Source organism: Mercenaria mercenaria, chromosome 13, assembly GCF_021730395.1.
Source record: "Mercenaria mercenaria strain notata chromosome 13, MADL_Memer_1, whole genome shotgun sequence".
NCBI classification, from domain to species: Eukaryota; Metazoa; Mollusca; class Bivalvia; order Venerida; family Veneridae; genus Mercenaria; species Mercenaria mercenaria.
The window spans coordinates 70459142-70479449 of record NC_069373.1 but is presented as its reverse complement, the minus strand read 5'-3'; the positions used below and the strand labels follow the sequence as shown (position 1 = coordinate 70479449).

Here is a 20308-nt window from a genome sequence, read left to right as displayed (position 1 = left end):
AATATTATTTCTTCCAGTTTGGTCTGGACTGCATAAATATCAGTTTAACTAGAAGCGAAATTATCCTTTTTAGCTCACCTGTCACATAGTGACAAGGTGAGCTTTTGTGATCACCCGTCGTCCGTGCGTCAACAATTTCTTGTCTGCACGATAGTGGTTTCATTTATGATTTTATTTTAACCAAACTTGCACACAACTTGTATCACCATAAGAGCTCGGTTCCTTTCTTGAACTGGCCAGATCCCGTTACAGGTTCCAGAGTTATGGCCCCTGAAAGGGCCAATATTAGCTTTTTTGACCTTGTCTGCACAATAGCAGCTTTATTTATAATTTGATTTTTACCAAACTGGCACACAACTTGTATCTCCAAAAGATCTTGGTTCCTTTCTTGAACTGATCAGATTCCATGATGGGTTCCAGAGTTATGGCCCCTGAAAGGGCCAGAATTAGCTATTTTGACCTTGTCTGCATAATAGCAGCTTCATTTATGATTTTATTTTAACCAAAGTTGCACACAACTTGTGTCACCATATGATCCTGGTTCCTTTCTTGAATTGGCCAGATTCCTTTATGGGATCCAGAGTGATGGCCCCTGAAAGGGCCAGAATTAGCTATTTTGACCTTGTCTGCACAATAGCAGCTTCATTTATAATTTGAATTTAATCAAACTTGCACAAAACTTGTGTCACCATAAAATCTCGGTTCCTTTCTTGAACCGGCCAGATCCCATAATGGATTCCAGAGTTATGGCCCCTGAAAGGGCCAAAATTAGCTATTTTGGCTAAATTGGCTATTTTGGCTTTTGCAGCCATATAGAGACGTCATTTATGGTTTTATTTGATACAATCTTCCAAAATATCTTCAACAACAATAAATCTTGGATTCCATGACAAATCAGATCCATTCGTAGGTTCCAGAGTTATTTTATATCTGATTACCTCCCCTGATTGTAATCAAACAGAATTTATATCAGTAAGTACTTATAGGACTTATTTGAAATTTCATTATTGTCATTAGTTGGACTGAGCCAATGAGGGTAGATAAATTTGTACTGATTTTATGTCAAATTACCTCCCTTTATTTAAAATTAAAATGGGTATATCTCCGTAACTAATGAAGATACTGATCTGAAATTTCATTTATGTCAATAGATTTATTTGGCAGATCCTTCTTTTGTTAACTTACAATCATTTTTTTTATAATTAATTCCCTTTTACGTTACTATAAATAGCTTGTTTTTAGTAACTTTTTTATTATTGGCCGTAGGGAAAACCCGAGACCACTTTTCTGTGATATAACATGGATGGTACCTCCAATTTTTAGGTGTATTTTGACATATCTTTACTTTGTAAGATTTTTTTTCTTTCTGGTTTAATTTCTTCCCGTAGTTGTTCCTGTCCTTTGGACTTAGATATTTTTCTGAGGACCATCTTGTCCTCAAGTGCAATGATAACAGGTGAGCGATATAGGGCCATCATGGCCCTCTTGTTAAAAAAGATTAACCACTATTTGCGACCATTGCAGATCAAGATCAGGCTGATCATGGCTGCACTCTTCGCTATTCAGTCAGTGAATTTTCAGTAAACACCCTTCTAATAATAAATGGTATTGCCCAAACTGAATGATGGACCAGTCCATTTTAGAAATTTAGCAGGCTAAAGGTTAATTCGGAAAGGGGAACAACGAAAAACAGATAGAACAAACACGAGGAGACCGTAAGATCAATTTCACGGAGCCTGAGACAGAGTTATTCAATACCCCTACAAATATTGAACACTCCGTTAGCCTTTTATGTCTATTTTGTATCATTTTATTATGTTCCAGTAACTGATTTCCGTTACGAAACAGATGTAAATACATGAAAGAATTGTTAGCTCAGTATATAGATTGTTGTACGCCATTATCAAAATCAAGTGTTTTAACAGCAAAGTTTGTACACAATATAACAATGTCTGTTCATATTAAAAAGACATGCGTACATACTATGATAGACTAGCCACTAGACTGGTAATAAATATATTTCTAATTCCCCCGCCCCCACCCCACCCCAACCTTTTTTTGTCTAATTCTATTTCATAGAGACAAAAGTCAGCCTATTTTAGAGATTTTCACAGAAGAATGATGTTAAAATTATCATTATGATATTGGACATAGGATATAGACTGGATCAGTTCTTTACATTGAATTATAAAAATGTAAAAATATATATCATAGTCTAGGAGCTAGTCTAATACTTTAATGCTGGCATAACATGGTATCGACACTAGACGCATCACGTGGCAGAAAATACGTTCCTTACACGTGACCTCTTTTATTAGCTCACCTGTCACATAGTGACAGGGTGTGCTTTTGTGATCGCCCTTCGTTCGTCCGTCCACAATTTCTTTTGAACACGGTAGAGACCACATTTTGCAAGCAATTTTGATCAAACTTGTACAAAACTTGTATTGGCATGATATCTCGATTCCTTTCGAAAACTGGCCAGATCCCGTTAAGGGTTCCAGAGTTATGGCCCCTGAAAGGGCCAAAATTAGCTATTTTGACCTTGTCTGCATAATAGCAGCTTTATTTATGATTTGATTTTTACCAAACTTGCACACAACTTGTATCACCATAAGATCTTGGTTCCTTTCTTGAACTGGCCAGATTCCATTATGGGTTCCAGAGTTATGGCCCCTGAAAGGGCCAGAATTAGCTATTTTGACCTTGTCAGCACAATAGCAGCTTCATTTACGATTTTATTTTAACCAAACTTGCACACAACTTGTATCACCATACGATCTTGCTTCCTTTCTTAAACTGGCCAGGTTCCATTACGGGTTCCAGAGTTATGGCCCCAGAAAGGGCCAAAATTAGCTAGTTTGACCTTGTCTGCACAATAGCAGCTTCATTTATGATTTGAATTTAATCAAACTTGCACAAAACTTGTGTCACCATAAGATCTCAGTTTCTTTCTTGAAACAGCCAGATCCCTTAATGGGTTCCAGAGTTATGGCCCCTGAAACGGCCAGAATTAGCCATTTTGACCTTGTCTGCACAATAGCAGCTTCATTTATGATTTGATTTTAACCAAACTTGCACAAAACTTGTATCACCACAAGCTATTTGTTCCTTTCTTGAACTGGCCAGATTCCTTATGGGTTCCAGAGTTATGACCCCTGATATGGCCAGAATTAGCTATTTTAACCATATCTGCACAATAGCAGCTTCATTTATGATTTGAACTTAATCAAACTTGCACAAAACTTGTGTCACCATAAGATCTCGTCTCCTTTCTTGAACCGGCCAGATCCCATAATGGGTTCCAGAGTTATGGCCCCTGAAAGGGCCAAAATTACCTATTTTGACCTTGTCTGCATAATAGCAGCTTCATTTATGATTTGATTTTAACCAAACTTGCACACAACTTGTATCACCATAAGGTCTCGATTCCTTACAATATTTTTTTTAATTACTTCCCTTTTATGTTACTATAAATAGCTTATTTAGTAACTCCTTTGTTATTGGCCGTAGGGAAAAACCCAGACCACTTTTCTGTGGTACAACATGGATGGTACATCCAATTTTTAGGTGTATTTTGACATATCTAGAAAATTTCAACTATATTTTCTCATAATTCTTTGATTGATCTTGATTGTGATTTTTTGACCTTCTTGTCCTTAAGTGCAATGATAACAGGTGAGCGATATAGGGCCATTATGGCCCTCTTGTTACACATTGTTGGGGTTATATACATAACTCTAGTGACTGATGAATAAAGACTACCAGAATACACGTACTGCTGAATGCTGAGAGTATATACTTATGGGCGGCGGTTACCGCCAAAATTAGTAAATATACAATCCATTCATAAACAAGTCAGTCAGCGCAGTGCATTTCAACGCCATCTAGGCTAAAACGCCATCCCGTCCAATATATTTGCATTTGAAATGCACTGCACTGACTGACTTGTTTATGAATGGATTGTATATTTACTAATTTTGGCGGTTACCGCCGCCCATATTAGTATACATGTACTAGGAAATGCTTAGGAAAATGCTATTTCTATATCCATGCTGGATAACAACTTGACTGAAAGTTTGACCTTGGCACATGGCACAAAACAAACAAAATGACATATTACTAGTAAAGGTTATAGATCATTTATTGACATTCTAGTGCAATTAAGTTTGCCGAAATAGAATGCCAATAAATGATCTATAACCGACTTATAGTTAAAGCGTCCCCTTTCATTTTATTGAAAGCAGTTTGAAGTAAACTTAACCGCGCCTTCTTCAGTCTCTTGGATTTCACTCATGATCGAGGAGTACGTGTTTATTACAAGGTCATTTTTAATTTTAATTGAAGTTCCTGTATTCGGCAGTTGTTTCGTTTTGAATCACTTCGTGATTAAGTGACTCATTTTTATCCGTTATAAAATAATATGAAAATAATTTGGTTACTTTTTTGAAAATCTTTCGCTTGTCACTGGACAAAATAGATGTTTGAACTATATCAACTGTAACGTTCAAGAACTTCTACAAACAAGAAGGCATGTGTGCTCGCCTGGGCATTTTACTTCTAGTATAACATAACTACCCGTGGCGGTATTGTTGCAATCGTTTCAATGTCTCTATATAAACACGAACATCTTAATAAATTGTCATAAATTAAAATAAAATGCACATAATGTTAAATTAACACTATAGTGCTTTTCATCTTATTTCTTGACAACTTAATTAAATTAACGATTGCTTCTTGTTAGGTATAACAATATACTAGTATATACTGTTTTGGAAAGAGGATTTATTGCAGAGAAACATTATACCAAAAGCTCAAAATGTCAAAAAATCACCTTAAGCATTAAAAAATCATTTTAACTTGACGCGGCTCTGATATGATTAACATTTTGAGTCTTGTTTATTTCAAATTGGTACTGCTATCTTGCTACTTGTCGGCAGGTTTTTTACTTTGTCCAGGGAAAGGTATTCCTTGACTCTCGGCAGACACTCGAACCTGTCTAGGAAAGCTCGCAGTTTGGGAAAAGCGTCTAGAGAATCTGACTGCATCCGTCTATGCTGTATCAAAATTTCATACATTGAAAAGTCAGCGGCTGTAATCTAAAATGAAAAATTAAAATTAGAGATATTATGAAGGCGAATCTTAGACATATTGTATATGTGGAAGCAATTTTGGCGTTATGTCTCAATGTTCAGACCGAAATGTTTGTTGGTTTTGGACCTTTCATAGGGATTTCTTTATAGTAATTCGCCGGATATGCCTTGGTGGTCAACCCTGCGAATCGTAGGCATGCTGTGTACGTGTGAGCAAGTCTGGCGTTTATGTCTCAATATTCAGCCCGAAATGTTTGTTGGTTTTGGACCTTTCATAGGGATTTCTTTGTAGTAATTCGCTTGATATGCCAGAGTGGTCAACTCGAATGTATTCCACATGAGTACATAGTGCCATTTCCCGCCTGGTAAAAGCCATTTTCATGCCAAATATAAGCTTTACTGACGCTTGAATGTAACGATGAATAACTGTAGCTGATTTTAAGCTACGATATATTCAAAGTTTAGTAGAAATGAAAAAAAATGGGTAAAGTGAAAGTAGGAAATGCTGATGAAACTAGCTTATATATTGTTATTTTTAAAAGAAAATAGTAGTACCTTCTGACGTATTATTTTAACGGTTATATTCTCCAGCTCGCTTTGCCAAGGGAGGTAAGTTAATATTCTTTTCGCTCTGCATTCCTTAAATTTATACACTTAAACACGATTTTATATCATATCCCCTCTCGTACCAAGGTTCTAGATAATTGAAGAATGTGGCCTAAATTTTACTCTGGTACGTTGACAGCAAATAGATGTGTCTAGGACCTGGCATTTATGTAAACAAAAGAAATGACTTCAAACCAAAAAATGAAAATTTCAACAATTTCGTGTCTGAAGCGAGATTATTTAAAAGCCGTCCGTCTGAGATACAGCGTAAAAGGTCGTATTATTAGTAGTTATATCAATTTAGAATGTATTTTTTCTTAGCTGATGCTGCGTGTGAAACGTATAATCAATTATTTAGCCTCACAGTAGTATGCCACTAAACTCAGAAGACCTACAGTGACTCAAACTACTAAAATTCCAAACAAAAACAACAAATGGCTGACTTACTTTCTCGCCAGCGAACCAGTCGTTCTCTCCGAGATGTCGCTCGAACTGCGCTAGTTTTGTGGGGACAGTTTTGAAGTAATCTGGTTTCCATTTCTCCTGTAAACAAGAAAATAAAACACATTCGAAATTCGTCCACTCGAACAGGAGTCAACACTAACTTTTTTCCTAGTGGCCCAAAGGACCACCAACTTTTAAAACTCGGTGGTCCCCACAAACTTCAGCTGGTCACACCATCGTCTCAGGCTCTTTCAGGAGTTTGGTAGAATGGATCCTCCCGTTTAGAACTTTATTTGCTACACGAAAAGTAGCCGAGGCTTCAGACCACTATAGTAGGGTAAGTCCCTACCCCTCGGCCCTTAATGAAACCCGGCCTGGCTTAAAAAAGTGGTTTTCAAAGATGTATCTTTTATGATACACTGTTTTAGTAACAAAATCACTTCATAGGAAATTTCAATACTTTCAGCTTTCATTGCTTCTTTTTTTTAAATACCACATATATACAGGGGGAAAAAAGAAAAAAATTAGTCGACCGCCAAAATTTGTTCCAGTTATCTGTAGTTCGAGCCATCGAACTATAAACATTGTATAGGGATTTTGCCAGAACTTGAAGTTGAGTTCAAGCGAATGGTGGTGTTTGAATTATCCATGTTCGAGTGAAAGAAAGTCGACAGTATTAACTACGCACAAATGCTGTTGCGGAGGTATTGACAACATTAGAGGCACTTAAGATCTTTCATGGATCTACATTAAAAGCTTTTTTTTTTCGAGAAATTAGATAAAAACATACCGACTGATACCAACTGATATCAAAATCATTAATATGATTCCTAAAAACAAACAATTGCACAAGTTGCACGCGATTCTTAAACATTCACGTTTATCTACAAAAGCTGAATCGACGTGGACTTCTAAAAGGGGAGAAGCGAGGACGAACATTGTTGGGGACAGTGCATTACGCGTTGGTAACTGATACAGCAAAACATTCTAAGGATTAGATTGCATCTTTTATGCTACATAAAGAGGTTATTATGGAAGAAACAAGATGTAGATGACAGATGTCAATCTGCGCAGAAATACATATACGTCCCTGTGAAAGCATTTCAAAAATAAAAATCATATACACTGTATTAACAGCACGTGGATTGCCTTGATTGCACACGATTTTTCTCCTGTTAATACATGGGCGGATCCACTGAAAAAAGTAGTTTTTTTATGCAAGAATAGTAATTTACATATTTTAACTTGTTTGCACTCACGTAGTTTTCCACACTGGTGTAAGTAATTTTTATAACGCCAAGTCTTAGGTCCATGGCTTCGTCAATGATCATATCAACAATCGCCTTTTCTTTGTCCGTGTCGCCATCTAGTGTCACATAAAATGATAAAATACTTGTAACATATTAACTCACATAGAAATATTTTACTGAGAAGATGCACAGGCACCAGTATCGGACCTGGCACAAAGAATATGGCCTTGTTTTTCATCCTAAATGAGTTCAAAATGAAAAATATGTAATGAAATATGACCCCCCTACAAATGATACATATGTCTACTGAAGGCCAGAATCTTGAGAATCGAGCCTGCGAGCAATGGGTTCACTTTCCGGGCCGTTGTGAAATAAATTCTTTAGACAATTAATCAAACTTCCTATCATTTGCTACAAAATGAAACCGACCCCAAGTCTCTAGCCCTTCCCGTTCATGAAATATCTATCAGGAAACGAGTGATTTCCTGCTGAAAGTCCCTGGTAGATAAAAATGCGGCACAAAGAATCGGTACGTAAACGTAGAGTAAAGTATGGTTGTCCGCCGAGTACGGCTCAAATTCAATAAAAAATACTAAATAGTATAAATAAATACATAAACTAGGGCCACTCACAATCGTCAGTTGCATCTCAAACACGCGATATTGGCGTTTCAAATTTTTCCACGGTCTTTCAACTGAATGCTACGCCATTGAACAAAATTAATAAGGTGTTTTTAAACGCAATTTCATGCTGGTCGCAAACCCACTATGTTGGTTTTCTCATGGACGCCCTCGACAGAGAGTCGGATCAAATTTTAACGCCATTGATACTTAACTTAAGTACAATCTTAAATCAGCAGGAAATTTCGGATAACTTGCAATGTTTTAATAAATATTTAGAGGGAATTTGCGATCCCCTTTTCAGGAAAAATACAAAGTCAGCAAAACTTAATGGATCGTACCAGGAAAATGCCTGGTATGATAATGAATGCAAAACAAAACGAAAAGAATTTTATAAGAAATTAAATAATTATAGATCTGACAAAAGCACAATTAATAGACAAACAATGGTAAAATGTAGGTCGGAATATAAGACAACAATAAGAAATAAAAAGATAAACTTTGACAATTTACAAACAACAAAACTTGAAAAAATGAGACACAAAAATGCCAGAGATTATTGGAAATTACTTAAGAATACGGGTAAGACAGTTAAAAAAGAGTCCGTTTCGAGTAACACGTTTGCGAACTATTTTAAAGCTATAAATAATCCCGAATCTGTTTTCTTCCAACCTGACGAAGACGCTATATACTTTAATGAAAGATTTGTAAAAGGTGAATTTCAGTGTATGTTTGAAGAATTAGATATCGAAATTAACGAAGCAGAGGTTTTACGTGCATGTAAAGATTTAAGCAATGGAAGATCCGGTGGACCAGATCATTTTCTTAACGAATTTTTCAAATACGGAGTAACATTTTTAGGACCCTATCTTTGCAAACTTTTTAATAAACTAATGGACACAGGCTACTTCCCCGAACAATGGTCAGAAGGTTTTATAGTTCCTATTTTTAAAAAGGGCGACCCAGAATTACCAGAAAACTATAGAGGGATAACGCTATTAAGTACCCTTGGTAAACTTTTTTCAAGAATACTTAACACGCGACTCAATAAATGGGCTGAATATTATAATGTCTATATTGAATCACAGGCAGGCTTTAGAGCACAGATGGGAACAATAGACAATGTCTTTGTTTTACACGGGGTTATTAATCATATGTTAAACGAAAATAAGCAATTATTTGTCTCTTTTGTGGACTATTCTAAAGCTTTCGATTTTGTAATTAGAGAAAATCTTTGGTTGAAACTAATCAAATTAGGTGTACGAGGAAAACTACTGAACATTCTAAAATCTATGTATGCTAGTGTTAAGTCAAAAATTAAGTTAAATAATACACTAAAGTGGCAGTTTTATATGCACGTTAGGGGTCAGACAGGGTGATTGTATTTCGCCTTTTTCTCTTTCCATGTATTTGAACGATCTAGAAGAGACTTTTATCATTAAAGGTTTTAAAGGAATCGATCTAGATATGCTCAAATTATTTTATTATTATACGCCGATGATATTGTTATATTAGCTGAAACAGCAGAAGAATTACAAAAGGGACTGAATATATTAAAAGCATATTGTGACAAGTGGAGACTTACAGTGAATGTAGATAAAACCAAAATTATGATTTTTAAGAAAGGGGGGCGAAACAGAAGTGATTTAAGTTTTACATATGATAACATCCAAATTGAAATAGTTAAGAAGTTTACATACCTGGGAATCGTATTTACCTCAGGCGGATCCTTTGTACAAACTTACGAAACATTATCGGGTCAAGCGCTTAAAGCGGTTTTTAAACTTAAAAAATATATTCAAAATTTTACTGCTTTTTTTCCGTTTCACATACGATAGAACTTTTTGATAAACTTATTGTTCCAATTCTGAACTATGGATGTGAAGTCTGGGGCTTCAATGAGTCAAAGAAACTAGAAAATATGCACATACATTTTTGCAAAAACGTTCTAGGCGTAAGGTTACAAACACAGAATTCTTTTATCTATGGCGAACTAGGAAGAGTGCCACTAATAAATCAAAGAATATTCCAGATAATTAAATTTTGGTTCAAAATACTACGGTCAAACAATACTAAACACATTAGAAATATTTATGATATGATGATACATGATATGGAGCTTAGACCGTATAAAAATTGTTGGGCGAAATCAGTTCAGACAGTATTAGAAAGATTAGGTTTTTACCATGTTTGGCTCAATCAAGGTGTAGGGAACGAAGATATATTTTTATCACATCTAAGACAACGATTAAAAGACAATTTTATGCAGCTTTGGAATGAATCTTTGGACAGCTCGACAAGAGCATCAACTTATAAACTTTTTTCGGATTTCGAATTTAAAATCTATCTTGATAAAATAAAAACTACTAAATTCAGAATTGCATTAACAAGACTTCGTCTATCAGCACATCGATTATCTATAGAAACAGGAAGATGGCATAAACCAAACAAAATACCAAGAAATGAAAGAAAGTGTATTATATGCAATGTTATTGAAGATGAGTTCCACTTCTTGTTAGAATGTCAGATATATAAAGATCTTAGACAAAATCATATTAAGAAATATTATTGGAAACGCCCAAACATACCAAAATTTATAGAGTTGTTAACATCTGAAAACTACCAAATCCAGAAAAATCTGTCAATATTTGTATACAAGGCATTTGAACTCCGTAGACCTATATATTATAACTAACACTTTTCTCCTCAAGACATAGAGCATTATGCTACATATTGATTTTTACATTAAAAACTATCACAAATTGGCATTTATATATTCATACATGCACATTTCTGTTAACCGTTTACCTTAATAACCTTTCATAAATTATAGAAAGTTTTAGGTCAAGTCAGCTTAATATGTTACACTGTACTTGAAAATTATGAAAAGACATATTCTTGCTTTCTTTAAAGTTGATTTCTACTTTAATTATTCACTACAGAAACCACGGTCTACCAAAATAGAGATGAACATGTCATATTATATGTGAAATTTATACACATTCTTATTAATCTTATACTAGAAAGTATAATTTGCTTTAAATTATATATCGTGACATATTTTGTTTAGGCACATTTAGGCTATATCTTGCTTTGCCTCATCATGTACACTGTTAATGAAATTTTATAGTTATTATCAACTTATGTAATTTCAATATGTTTTATATGATTGTACCACCACTGAACATAATATACTATGCACTGTTTATATACAATGTGGACTCACGGGTCTATGACCTTTTGTTCAATAAAATATCTATCTATCTATAAAAAAAAATATAATACGGTAGCTGAAAAACATTTCAAATATCCCTTGAAGATATGAGCCGCGCCATGAGAAAACCAACATAGTGGGTTTGCGACCAGCATGGATCCAGACCAGCCTGCGCATCCGCGCAGTCTGGTCAGGATCCATGCTGTTCGCTAACAGTTTCACCAATTCCAATAGGCTTTAAAAGCGAACAGCATGGATCCTGACCAGACTGCGCGGATGCGCAGGCTGGTCTGGATCCATGCTGGTCGCAAAGCCACTATGTTGGTTTTCACATGGCGCGGCTCATATAATGATTAACAATAATAATAATGTAAAAGTATGTAATATTTGACGCGACTCGTCAGAAATATTGATTTTGAGCACTGAAATGGACATTGTTTAAATATTTTATAAAATATGTGAAAAGATCCTTTAGAAGCATTGAACACAACCAAGCAGGGTAATAGCAGTCTCGGTTTGACTGAGTCTGTTCGTGAGGGGTAATGAAAAATGCAACCCTCATATCCCTTTAGCGCCCTTAAGAAACTATTAAAGTAAAAATGAATGTAAACATGATCACAAAGGACCATAAAATCTAACAACATTGAGTCCAAGTGGGATGGAAAGCGCAAATTTTACAGCCGTCACACGACTGCTGTTTTGATAGTTAATCAAGTATATGGAAAGATCCTTTGGAAGCAAGAAAACACAACCAAGCAACACAACAGCAGACTTGGTTTGATTGAGTCTGTTCATGAGTGGTAATGAAATGTGTAATGTTATATAACGTTTACCCTAAATGTTTAAATATCTATAAAGTTTCAATCCAGTGTCTGCATTAGTTTTGGTTCTGGGGTTAGTGGTTCGCTCTACCGACCGGCTGACCGACGCGACCGACCGGTGCAACTCAATATTCCACCGCTTCTACGAAGGAGGGCATAATAAAAGGTATGGAAGAAGTTATTATATCATGTGTAGACAATATCTACAAAATAAGTGTAGAATCTACAAGACACGTAGAAAAAATACCAACACTATAAAAATCTGTAAAAGATCCTTTGGAGGTATAGATTGCAACCAAGCAACGTAACAGTAGGCTCGATTTGACCGAGTCTGTTCACACAGTAAAATGTGATGCTCATTAAATTAATTTGTCTATGCTTCAGTTCATATTGGCATATCTATATAGATTCAATGTAATAAATTGTACTCACATTGGGAAATGAAAATATTTCGCCAAACTTTGGCTTCACACTGTACCACGATTCCCGACTAAAATCCGGCGCTAAAGTTGCAGAAAAATTTGTTTAATAAAGGTATTAGAAAACATATCAAAATAAGTAAACGATATACATACCTTTAAGATATCTTAACCCTTACCCTGCTAAATTTCTAAAATGGACTGGTCCATCATTCAATATGGGCAATACCATAATTTACTGACTGAATAGCGAACAGTGCAGACCATGTGCAGGCTGATCTTGGTCTGCACTGGTCGCAAAGGCAGAATCACTTGCCGCCAGCAGGCTAAAGGTTAAGTACTTAGGTATTCAGTATTAATGTTAAGTTTGCGTTTTAGACATGATTTTTTTCTGTCAATACGAATTTGTTTAGAAAAAAATGAATGGAAAACAAGCCTTGACACAAATGCTGTTAACATTTTAGAAGAATGTATATTTATGAAATTTAATAGCATTTTTACAGCGGCATAAAGGCGACATATGCGATTTTTTTTCTTGGTCATAATATAGTATGTCGTGGCCACAAGATTGTAAGTCGTGGTCTCTCCTTACAAGTCGTGCCCACGAGATAAAAAGTACACAGGCCGCCTCTATGCCAACGTACCTCAATATATTGACGATGTTTAATCAAGACAGTAAAAAGTTAGACAAAGAGTACACTTTCGGATAGGCAGTACAAATGATTATGACAAAAAATATATTGTCGATCACTGTTTCACAGAGTTGTCGTTCCTGGCGTCACTTTCATCTCTGTCAACGTCAACGAAGTAGTACGCCCCTGTCGCGCAAGAACACCGAACGGTTACGGCGGATGACGTCGCGTAAAATATAATGAACGAAAAGAAAATAACATCTTCCTATTCTTTGACTGGTTAGGTTCATGCTAAATGTTACAAATATATCAATATTTTACTGTCCGTCTGTTTGAAGATTAAGAAAAGTCTAACCGGAAGTAGGCCGAATGACAACATAGAATAGTCTGGATTACCTGCCCCTTAACTGCTACACAGTTGCTAAGCATAGAATAGAGTTGGAGGTCTATAATATTAAAGCAATGTCTAATATATTAGATTAGTATGTTATTCGACAACATCTTTAAGGTGTTAATATTTTTAAATTTTCTTGAACTTAATCTGGGTTAGACGTTGATGGAGAGCGGAAGTGAAAGACCGACAACTCTGTAAATGTGATAATGTGTGACTTACGCGGTCCCTGCTCGTACTGTACATCTTCAAATTCTTCCCCAGCATACGTAAGAAGTAACCGGATTGGCTGGGCTAACTAATTCAATGTAAATGACAGAAATTACTACGCAGCATCAGCAACATCATGAATATCTTTCAAACTGACCAGTAACCCAGTATTGTATTTAGTTTACATGATAAAGCATTTAGGCAGCTTAGATGTATTGCAGTTTCAGAGGAAAGAATGTCATGTAATTATTACAAATACAGAAATCAGTATCTGATACAGTGGAGACCAGGGAGACCGTGTCCCTCCACACAAAAAAACCCTCCCATGTCCTTCCTTCAGCCGGCTGTGACGTCCTCTGTACTCATAAAAGTTTTTGAAAGTTTAGACCAAAAAACATGCATCAGAGGCCAGCATTTTATACCTATATTTAAAAAATTAATGCACAGGGGAGACCACTAATCCCCTTCACACGTCCTTGCCCCAAGAGGTTGAACAGCATTTTGGGTTCTACCAAAATGATTTCTGTAGTGAGATTATTATATGCGTTGGTCTCTCCCTGCGTCCAGATTAACAAAATTTGTGTTCTCAAAACATAGAACTAAAGTGCACCAGTGCCCACCATTTCTTACTGATGTTTCAAATAATTTCAACGGGGATACCCACCTGATCTCACATATAGGAAGTGGTACCCCCTCCCGCACATCAAAGGCGTAGTCAGGATATCCTGGTAGAGGGTGCGAATACGAGCCGTGAAATTCATATCAGTCAGGCAGAATGTCTTAACATGATTCAAACCATGGCAGTATATCAATTTGTTTAGACGAGCACTAGATTTTTTTTTATTTTCCGACCTGTACTGTATTATAGTTAACCGTTTTAAGACCTGAATAAACGTGCTTATACAACTTCATCTGCAAACTTATTCAGTCAATCTCTTTTCAGTATAGGTTTAAAAACATACATAGATATCTACCTTACACTGTAGAAAAAAGTGTGATCTAAACTCAGCTTAATATATCAAATACTGTGTATAATGCTACATTCATTCAATAAATGTTTAGACATAAAACACATTGCCTTGGCCTAATATAATATCACAGTCAATTGTTAGTAGATCTAGATATGTGTATTATTTTTTTATGCAAATTGTATATAATTACCATCATGAAAATACAAAAGAATACAGTTTTTCTGTGGCGCGTCGCAGTTTAAAATAAACAGCGGGTCTGTATAAAGTAATAACTTAAATTTGCATAGATGACAAGGTACATGTATATGAAATAATCAATATATGCAAGCAAGTTGGTGAGCGAAGTGAGCCGAAAAAATACAGAAAAGAATATTAATATGGCGATAAAAATAAGTAAATGTAATAAAATGTGTGACATTTGCTTAAAAAGAGCGTTCGCTTGCACCAGTCGCACCCCCTCTGGCTACGCCTCTTGAAATACTTTTAATGCTTTTTGCTCTGAGCTGTGCAACTTTTGTCCCCATGTCCCCGCAGCGATAAAAATAATTCTAGGTCCGGAATGAAACTTACCCCTTTCGTTTTCCAGTATCCAAGTGTTGGCATATTTTTCAAAAATGTATACGTGACTTTGCGTGTACTCTTTATAGCGGTGTGGTGTAAAAGTTTATCTTCGTTAAATGGTACACATATTGTGCTGTAACGCACGTAATACTATATCGATGTCTACGGAATCGTATTAGGGCCACTTTGGTCTTGGGATTTGCACGGGGAAATTATCACGAGTTCATTATCCAATATTACATAGTAAATAAATTGCAAGTATTAAATTCAAATCTCTCTTAAAATGAATAATTTATTTGATGTCGCAATGAAGTTTATTAAAACATTCAAATTTCTACACAAATAACAGTAGCAAAATCTTAATAATGGTTCAAAACAGCACTGTAGGTGGCGGGAAAACAGCACTGTAGGTGGCGGGAAGGGATTCATTATAATCACGGTTTTAGATTCATGAAGACTTAGATTGTATAAAGAAAAACTGTGTTATCCCCTTTCTGGCGCAGTACGTCACTTCATATTAATAATATTTATACTTACAATGTAAAACAAGTTTGTCACATAAAATTTATCCGTTGATATTTTACCAATTAACTTAAGATTTTTCATTTTTAGATTCAGACTATCCGCTCATTCTCATAGAATACAAACTTGTCGTTTTAATAGAAATAGACTGCCACGAAATGAGAGACATTGCCAGTGTTGTAATACCCTTGATATTGAAGATGAGTACCATTTCATTTTAATTTGTCATTGTTACAGTAATTTACGTAGGAAATATATAAAGAAATACTTTTATGTACGACCATCGATGTTCAAATTTATTCAGCTATTGCAAACTACTAACAGATCTCTATTACACAAATTGCAAAATTTGTTAAAGAAAGTTTGGAAATTAGAAATACTATCATAAATGTCTAGCAAAATATGATCATCCTCTATGTAAACTGCTTCTTATTATAATTTATCATACAGTCACACGTGATGTTATACTATATGTAGTGTAAATGTTAAATTCATATTGATCTAATAAAATTTATGTTCTGTTCTGTTCTGTTCATATTTTACGTTAAATTACCGTTATAAAGGTAGAAGTATACGCACTTAAATGACAATGCCATTGTTTTAATAAAGTTTGCGTTTTCTGGGTTATTTTTGTTTATGTTATTTATGGAAGATATATAAAAGCAATAGTATGTTATGTATTTTAAAAAATTAGATTAATACGACAAAGGAAAAAAATCTTGCAGAAATGATAAAGATTCTTGTTCATCTCGAAAGAAAAGTTTCAGGTTCTTTTCTTTGATGTAAAGGGATAACCAGGTAAAATTGTGGATCCTTCAAATCAAAGTAGAAACGACATTTTAAATTCTCACATTTTATTGACTTGCTAAGTTAAAATAGATAACTTGTCTCTAGTTTAACGATGCAGATATGCAAATTTCATGCGTTTGTTGATCTGACCCAGATGAAGATAACATCTAAAATTGCTATAAAAGGTCACATTTTGAAGACATACAACGCGGGGATCGGTAATGGATACTTTGCATATTAAATAATTAAAAAGAAACGCAACGTTGCTTTTATGTTCATTCTGATCGCTAGACCTTCATAAATCATATCAGGCAGTGAAATGATTTTTCAAAATCTGATTATTTTGCAGGGTTGCGGGTCTACACCTCCAAAGAATTTTCTTATAGGTTATATTTACTATGACAACAACAGTCTCTCAATTTCTAAGTTCACCAACATCGTTGCTTTGCGACCAGCATGGATCCAGGTCAGGATCCATGCTGTTCGCTAATTGTTTCTCTCATTGCAATAGGCTTTGAAAGCGAACAGCATGGATCCTGACCAGAATGCGCGGATGCACAGGCTGGTCTGGATCAATGCTGGTCGCAAACGCACTATGTTGGTTTCCCCATGGCGCGACTCATATAGTTATTTCAACCGATAGGGGTGCGAGCGGTGTTGCACTTTCCATTGCCTCTCGCTCAGAATTTAACCTTTAGCCTGCTGTTGGCAAGTTATTCTGCCTTTGCGACCAACTCAGGCCATGATCAGCCTGCACATCTGTGCAGTCTAATCGTGATCTGCACTGTTCGCTATTCAGTCAATAAATTTTCAGTGAATACCCCTTTGAATTATAAGTGGTACTGCCCAAAATGAATGATAGGCCAGTCCATTTTAGAAATATAGCAGGGTAAAGGTTAAGCAGTTCCATGCTACCAAAGAATGTTCTTACAGATTTGAAATAACGTCAGGATATTTCATTTTAATGAATTGATAAAAATGGCCCGTACCTTGCTGAATTTCTAAAATGGACTGGTCAATCATTCAGCTTTGGCAATAGTATTTATTATTGGAAGGAGTGTTAATTAAAATTTACTGACTGGATAGCGAACAGTGCAGACCATGATCAGCCTGCATGAACGTGCAGACTGGTCTAACTCGTTCTGCACTGGTCGCATAGGCGGAACCACTAGCAGACTAAAAGTTAACTATACGAACTTTCTTATCATTTTAAACACCTTATGTCGTCATCAAGGGTAGAAAATAAGCGTCTTCGTGACGAACACACATGCACTTATTATGGTCATGCATAGTGTCTTGTATTTTTTTCTTCCTGAATAACGATTTAATATTGTCAAATGTTTTGTCATAATTCACAAAATATATGAAGTAGCAAAATGTATAGCAATTATAAAGTAAAGTATAAACAAAAGGTTCTGAGGCTCTGGCATGCTTCTACCCTTAATATATTTTATCTGGTCACTTGGTACTTGCCTGAAGGGCTATGATTTGATCTGTAATGCTTCATACCAAATGTCTAAGTTCCAGCTTTCAGGGAAGATGACTTTTAAAGTTCTTCCTGTATAAATCTTTGTAAAACTCAAAGTTGGTCCAACCCTTACCCCCAATATCATGTTTTGTAAACATTAAACACATGTCTGTTTTCCAGACAAGTCTATGTAAAACTGGTGGTCCACGGGCGGATCTACTTTTGGTCCACGTTCATAAACAGATACTGGTCCTTAACGTGATCACACTGGTCCTATAGCTTTATCGGAGCAGGTAGTTCCAGCGTTGTCCATTGTCCAAGCAATGAATTTTAAGCAGAAGGAGTGGAAAAAATGGATTTAACGTTACATTTCCAGTCTTGTGTGTATGATTTGAAGGCAGTTACTAGTTTTATGTTGTTTTAGCTTTAAATTTGTTCATGTCTGTAGCAGGTCTATATGTAGATTTAGGTTTCACTTAAGTGTGTGAAGTTGGCGAGATTGGAATAGAGAACGACATTAAGACATTCAGAGCTTGAAATAGGCGAAAGATTAAACATTCGACATTGGACATTCGAAAGACATTTGACATTCAAACCAAGAACGACACTGGGCATTAGAAACTAGAACGAAATTGAACATAAAGGTGACGATCGTGAAGGTTAGACGTGTTTATCTTTGCTCACGCTTTCCAAGTTATTTATGGACATAATGTAGTTGTTTCAATAAGTAAAAGTTTGTGAACTTACTAACACTGGAAAACTTTAAGATGGTGTTAACAAATTTGTGATGGATTTTCTCAAAAATGTGATTTAAAAGACAAAAATGGATATTTCTTTGTGTACACTTAGATACTTTGCCACCTGCGTTCACCTGTCTACCTGTGATCAGAAATATCAGTGCTATATGTATGTAAATCTGATCATTGTTAACTGACCGTCACTTTATTATTATTATTGAATAAAGTACTTATCTACTGAAAGAATCTAACGGATTAACTTGTTTACTGATACGCAGTGCACAGTGCTTAAATGAAAGGAACAGTATATTACACTTCAAACTAATGTGTCATACAAAAATACAAAATATATGTATATATACTATTGAGTGAGAACAGTATTCAAATGTCTCTTCATACTCCGTCTTCCAATAATTCTAAGAAGAGAGTATTAAGCTCACCATACTTTGATAACGACTTAAAAAAGAATAAAACATACGCAGATATTGTTATGAGTCCACCACCTTCAACGGAATGCAAAGGAGTATCCACTGTGCCCAGTCTGGAGGCCGCCGCCAAAGGTGACTCCTCCCGGTTGGGCACGGCGGATCTCTCGTCTCATATAGGTAATTAATTACCAGACGGAACAACTGCGACGTCATCTAAGGGACGTTCTCCCTGACTATACGCGGACGTCGGCAAAACAGCTGTCGGTTATCACTAAGCAGCAATGACGTAACTTTCGCGCCTTTCCTTTTGCTGTTCATATGAAATGAACGTCATAATTTTCAATGGAAAAGAATAGGGTGAATGTAAATATTTGTAATAATCACTATGACAGAATTTATGTACTGATTGTTTTTGCTGTTGAACTCCAAGTATTTACTTTCGCAGAAAAATAGTAACCAAAGGTAATTAATTAGCGTACAGCTAGGTAAAACTTTAATTATTCTTGATAGAATGGTATATCTATGTACACAATATAGATAGTGAAAGCCGGCTATTTTTGTTGTCTAAAAACTTACGGACAAAAACAGGGATAGCTACGGAAGGTTTACCTTCCTCCTCCGCTCCCACACCTCCACTCTCTCCCCCCCCCCCCCCCCCCCCCCCCCCCCCCCCCCCCCCCAACATTGCAATTGCTCCTACGCCAATGTATGTTTTGAATGTCATGAACACAATATCTTCCATTTTCACTGATGGCATCCTGTGTTCACTCGTAAAAGATATTTCAATCTTACACAGAAACAAACAAATACCCGCTATTTTTCGCGTCTTCTTGTCTTACTCTATGAAGACACGGCAACAAAAATTAGTCTACCTTTTCCGTTTTCGTTTGTTCAGAGCGAATGCCTAAAACAATAAAATGGCAAAAATCAGCCACCATATAGAATTTCCGGAATAGCAGTGCAAAAACGAGTATCGATGTGACTCCATTCAATCACTTTTTGGTACATTTTGAAAGTCATCTTCAACTCGAATATGCTAATAATGATTAATCACTGACTTTATAATCTTCAGTTTCGTATACTTTTTGTATAAGGATGTGTTTACAGTAAGTATTTAGAAAAAAACAACAAC

At 35.7% G+C, this 20308-nt stretch overlaps 1 protein-coding gene across 1 annotated transcript; it reads right to left on the bottom strand.

The window, feature by feature from the left end:
• Positions 1-4765: 4765 nt before the first annotated feature.
• On the bottom strand, positions 4766-15325 carry LOC123529904 (glutathione S-transferase Mu 1-like). Its single transcript, XM_053520969.1, has 8 exons — positions 15242-15325; positions 13713-13788; positions 12481-12551; positions 11298-11303; positions 8643-8704; positions 7403-7535; positions 6147-6242; positions 4766-5099 (listed from the first exon to the last, which is right to left on the bottom strand). Exons 1-8 carry the CDS (start codon positions 15272-15274, stop codon positions 4905-4907), a joined length of 672 nt encoding a protein of 223 aa, XP_053376944.1. The 5' UTR covers positions 15275-15325; the 3' UTR covers positions 4766-4904.
• Positions 15326-20308: the final 4983 nt, after the last annotated feature.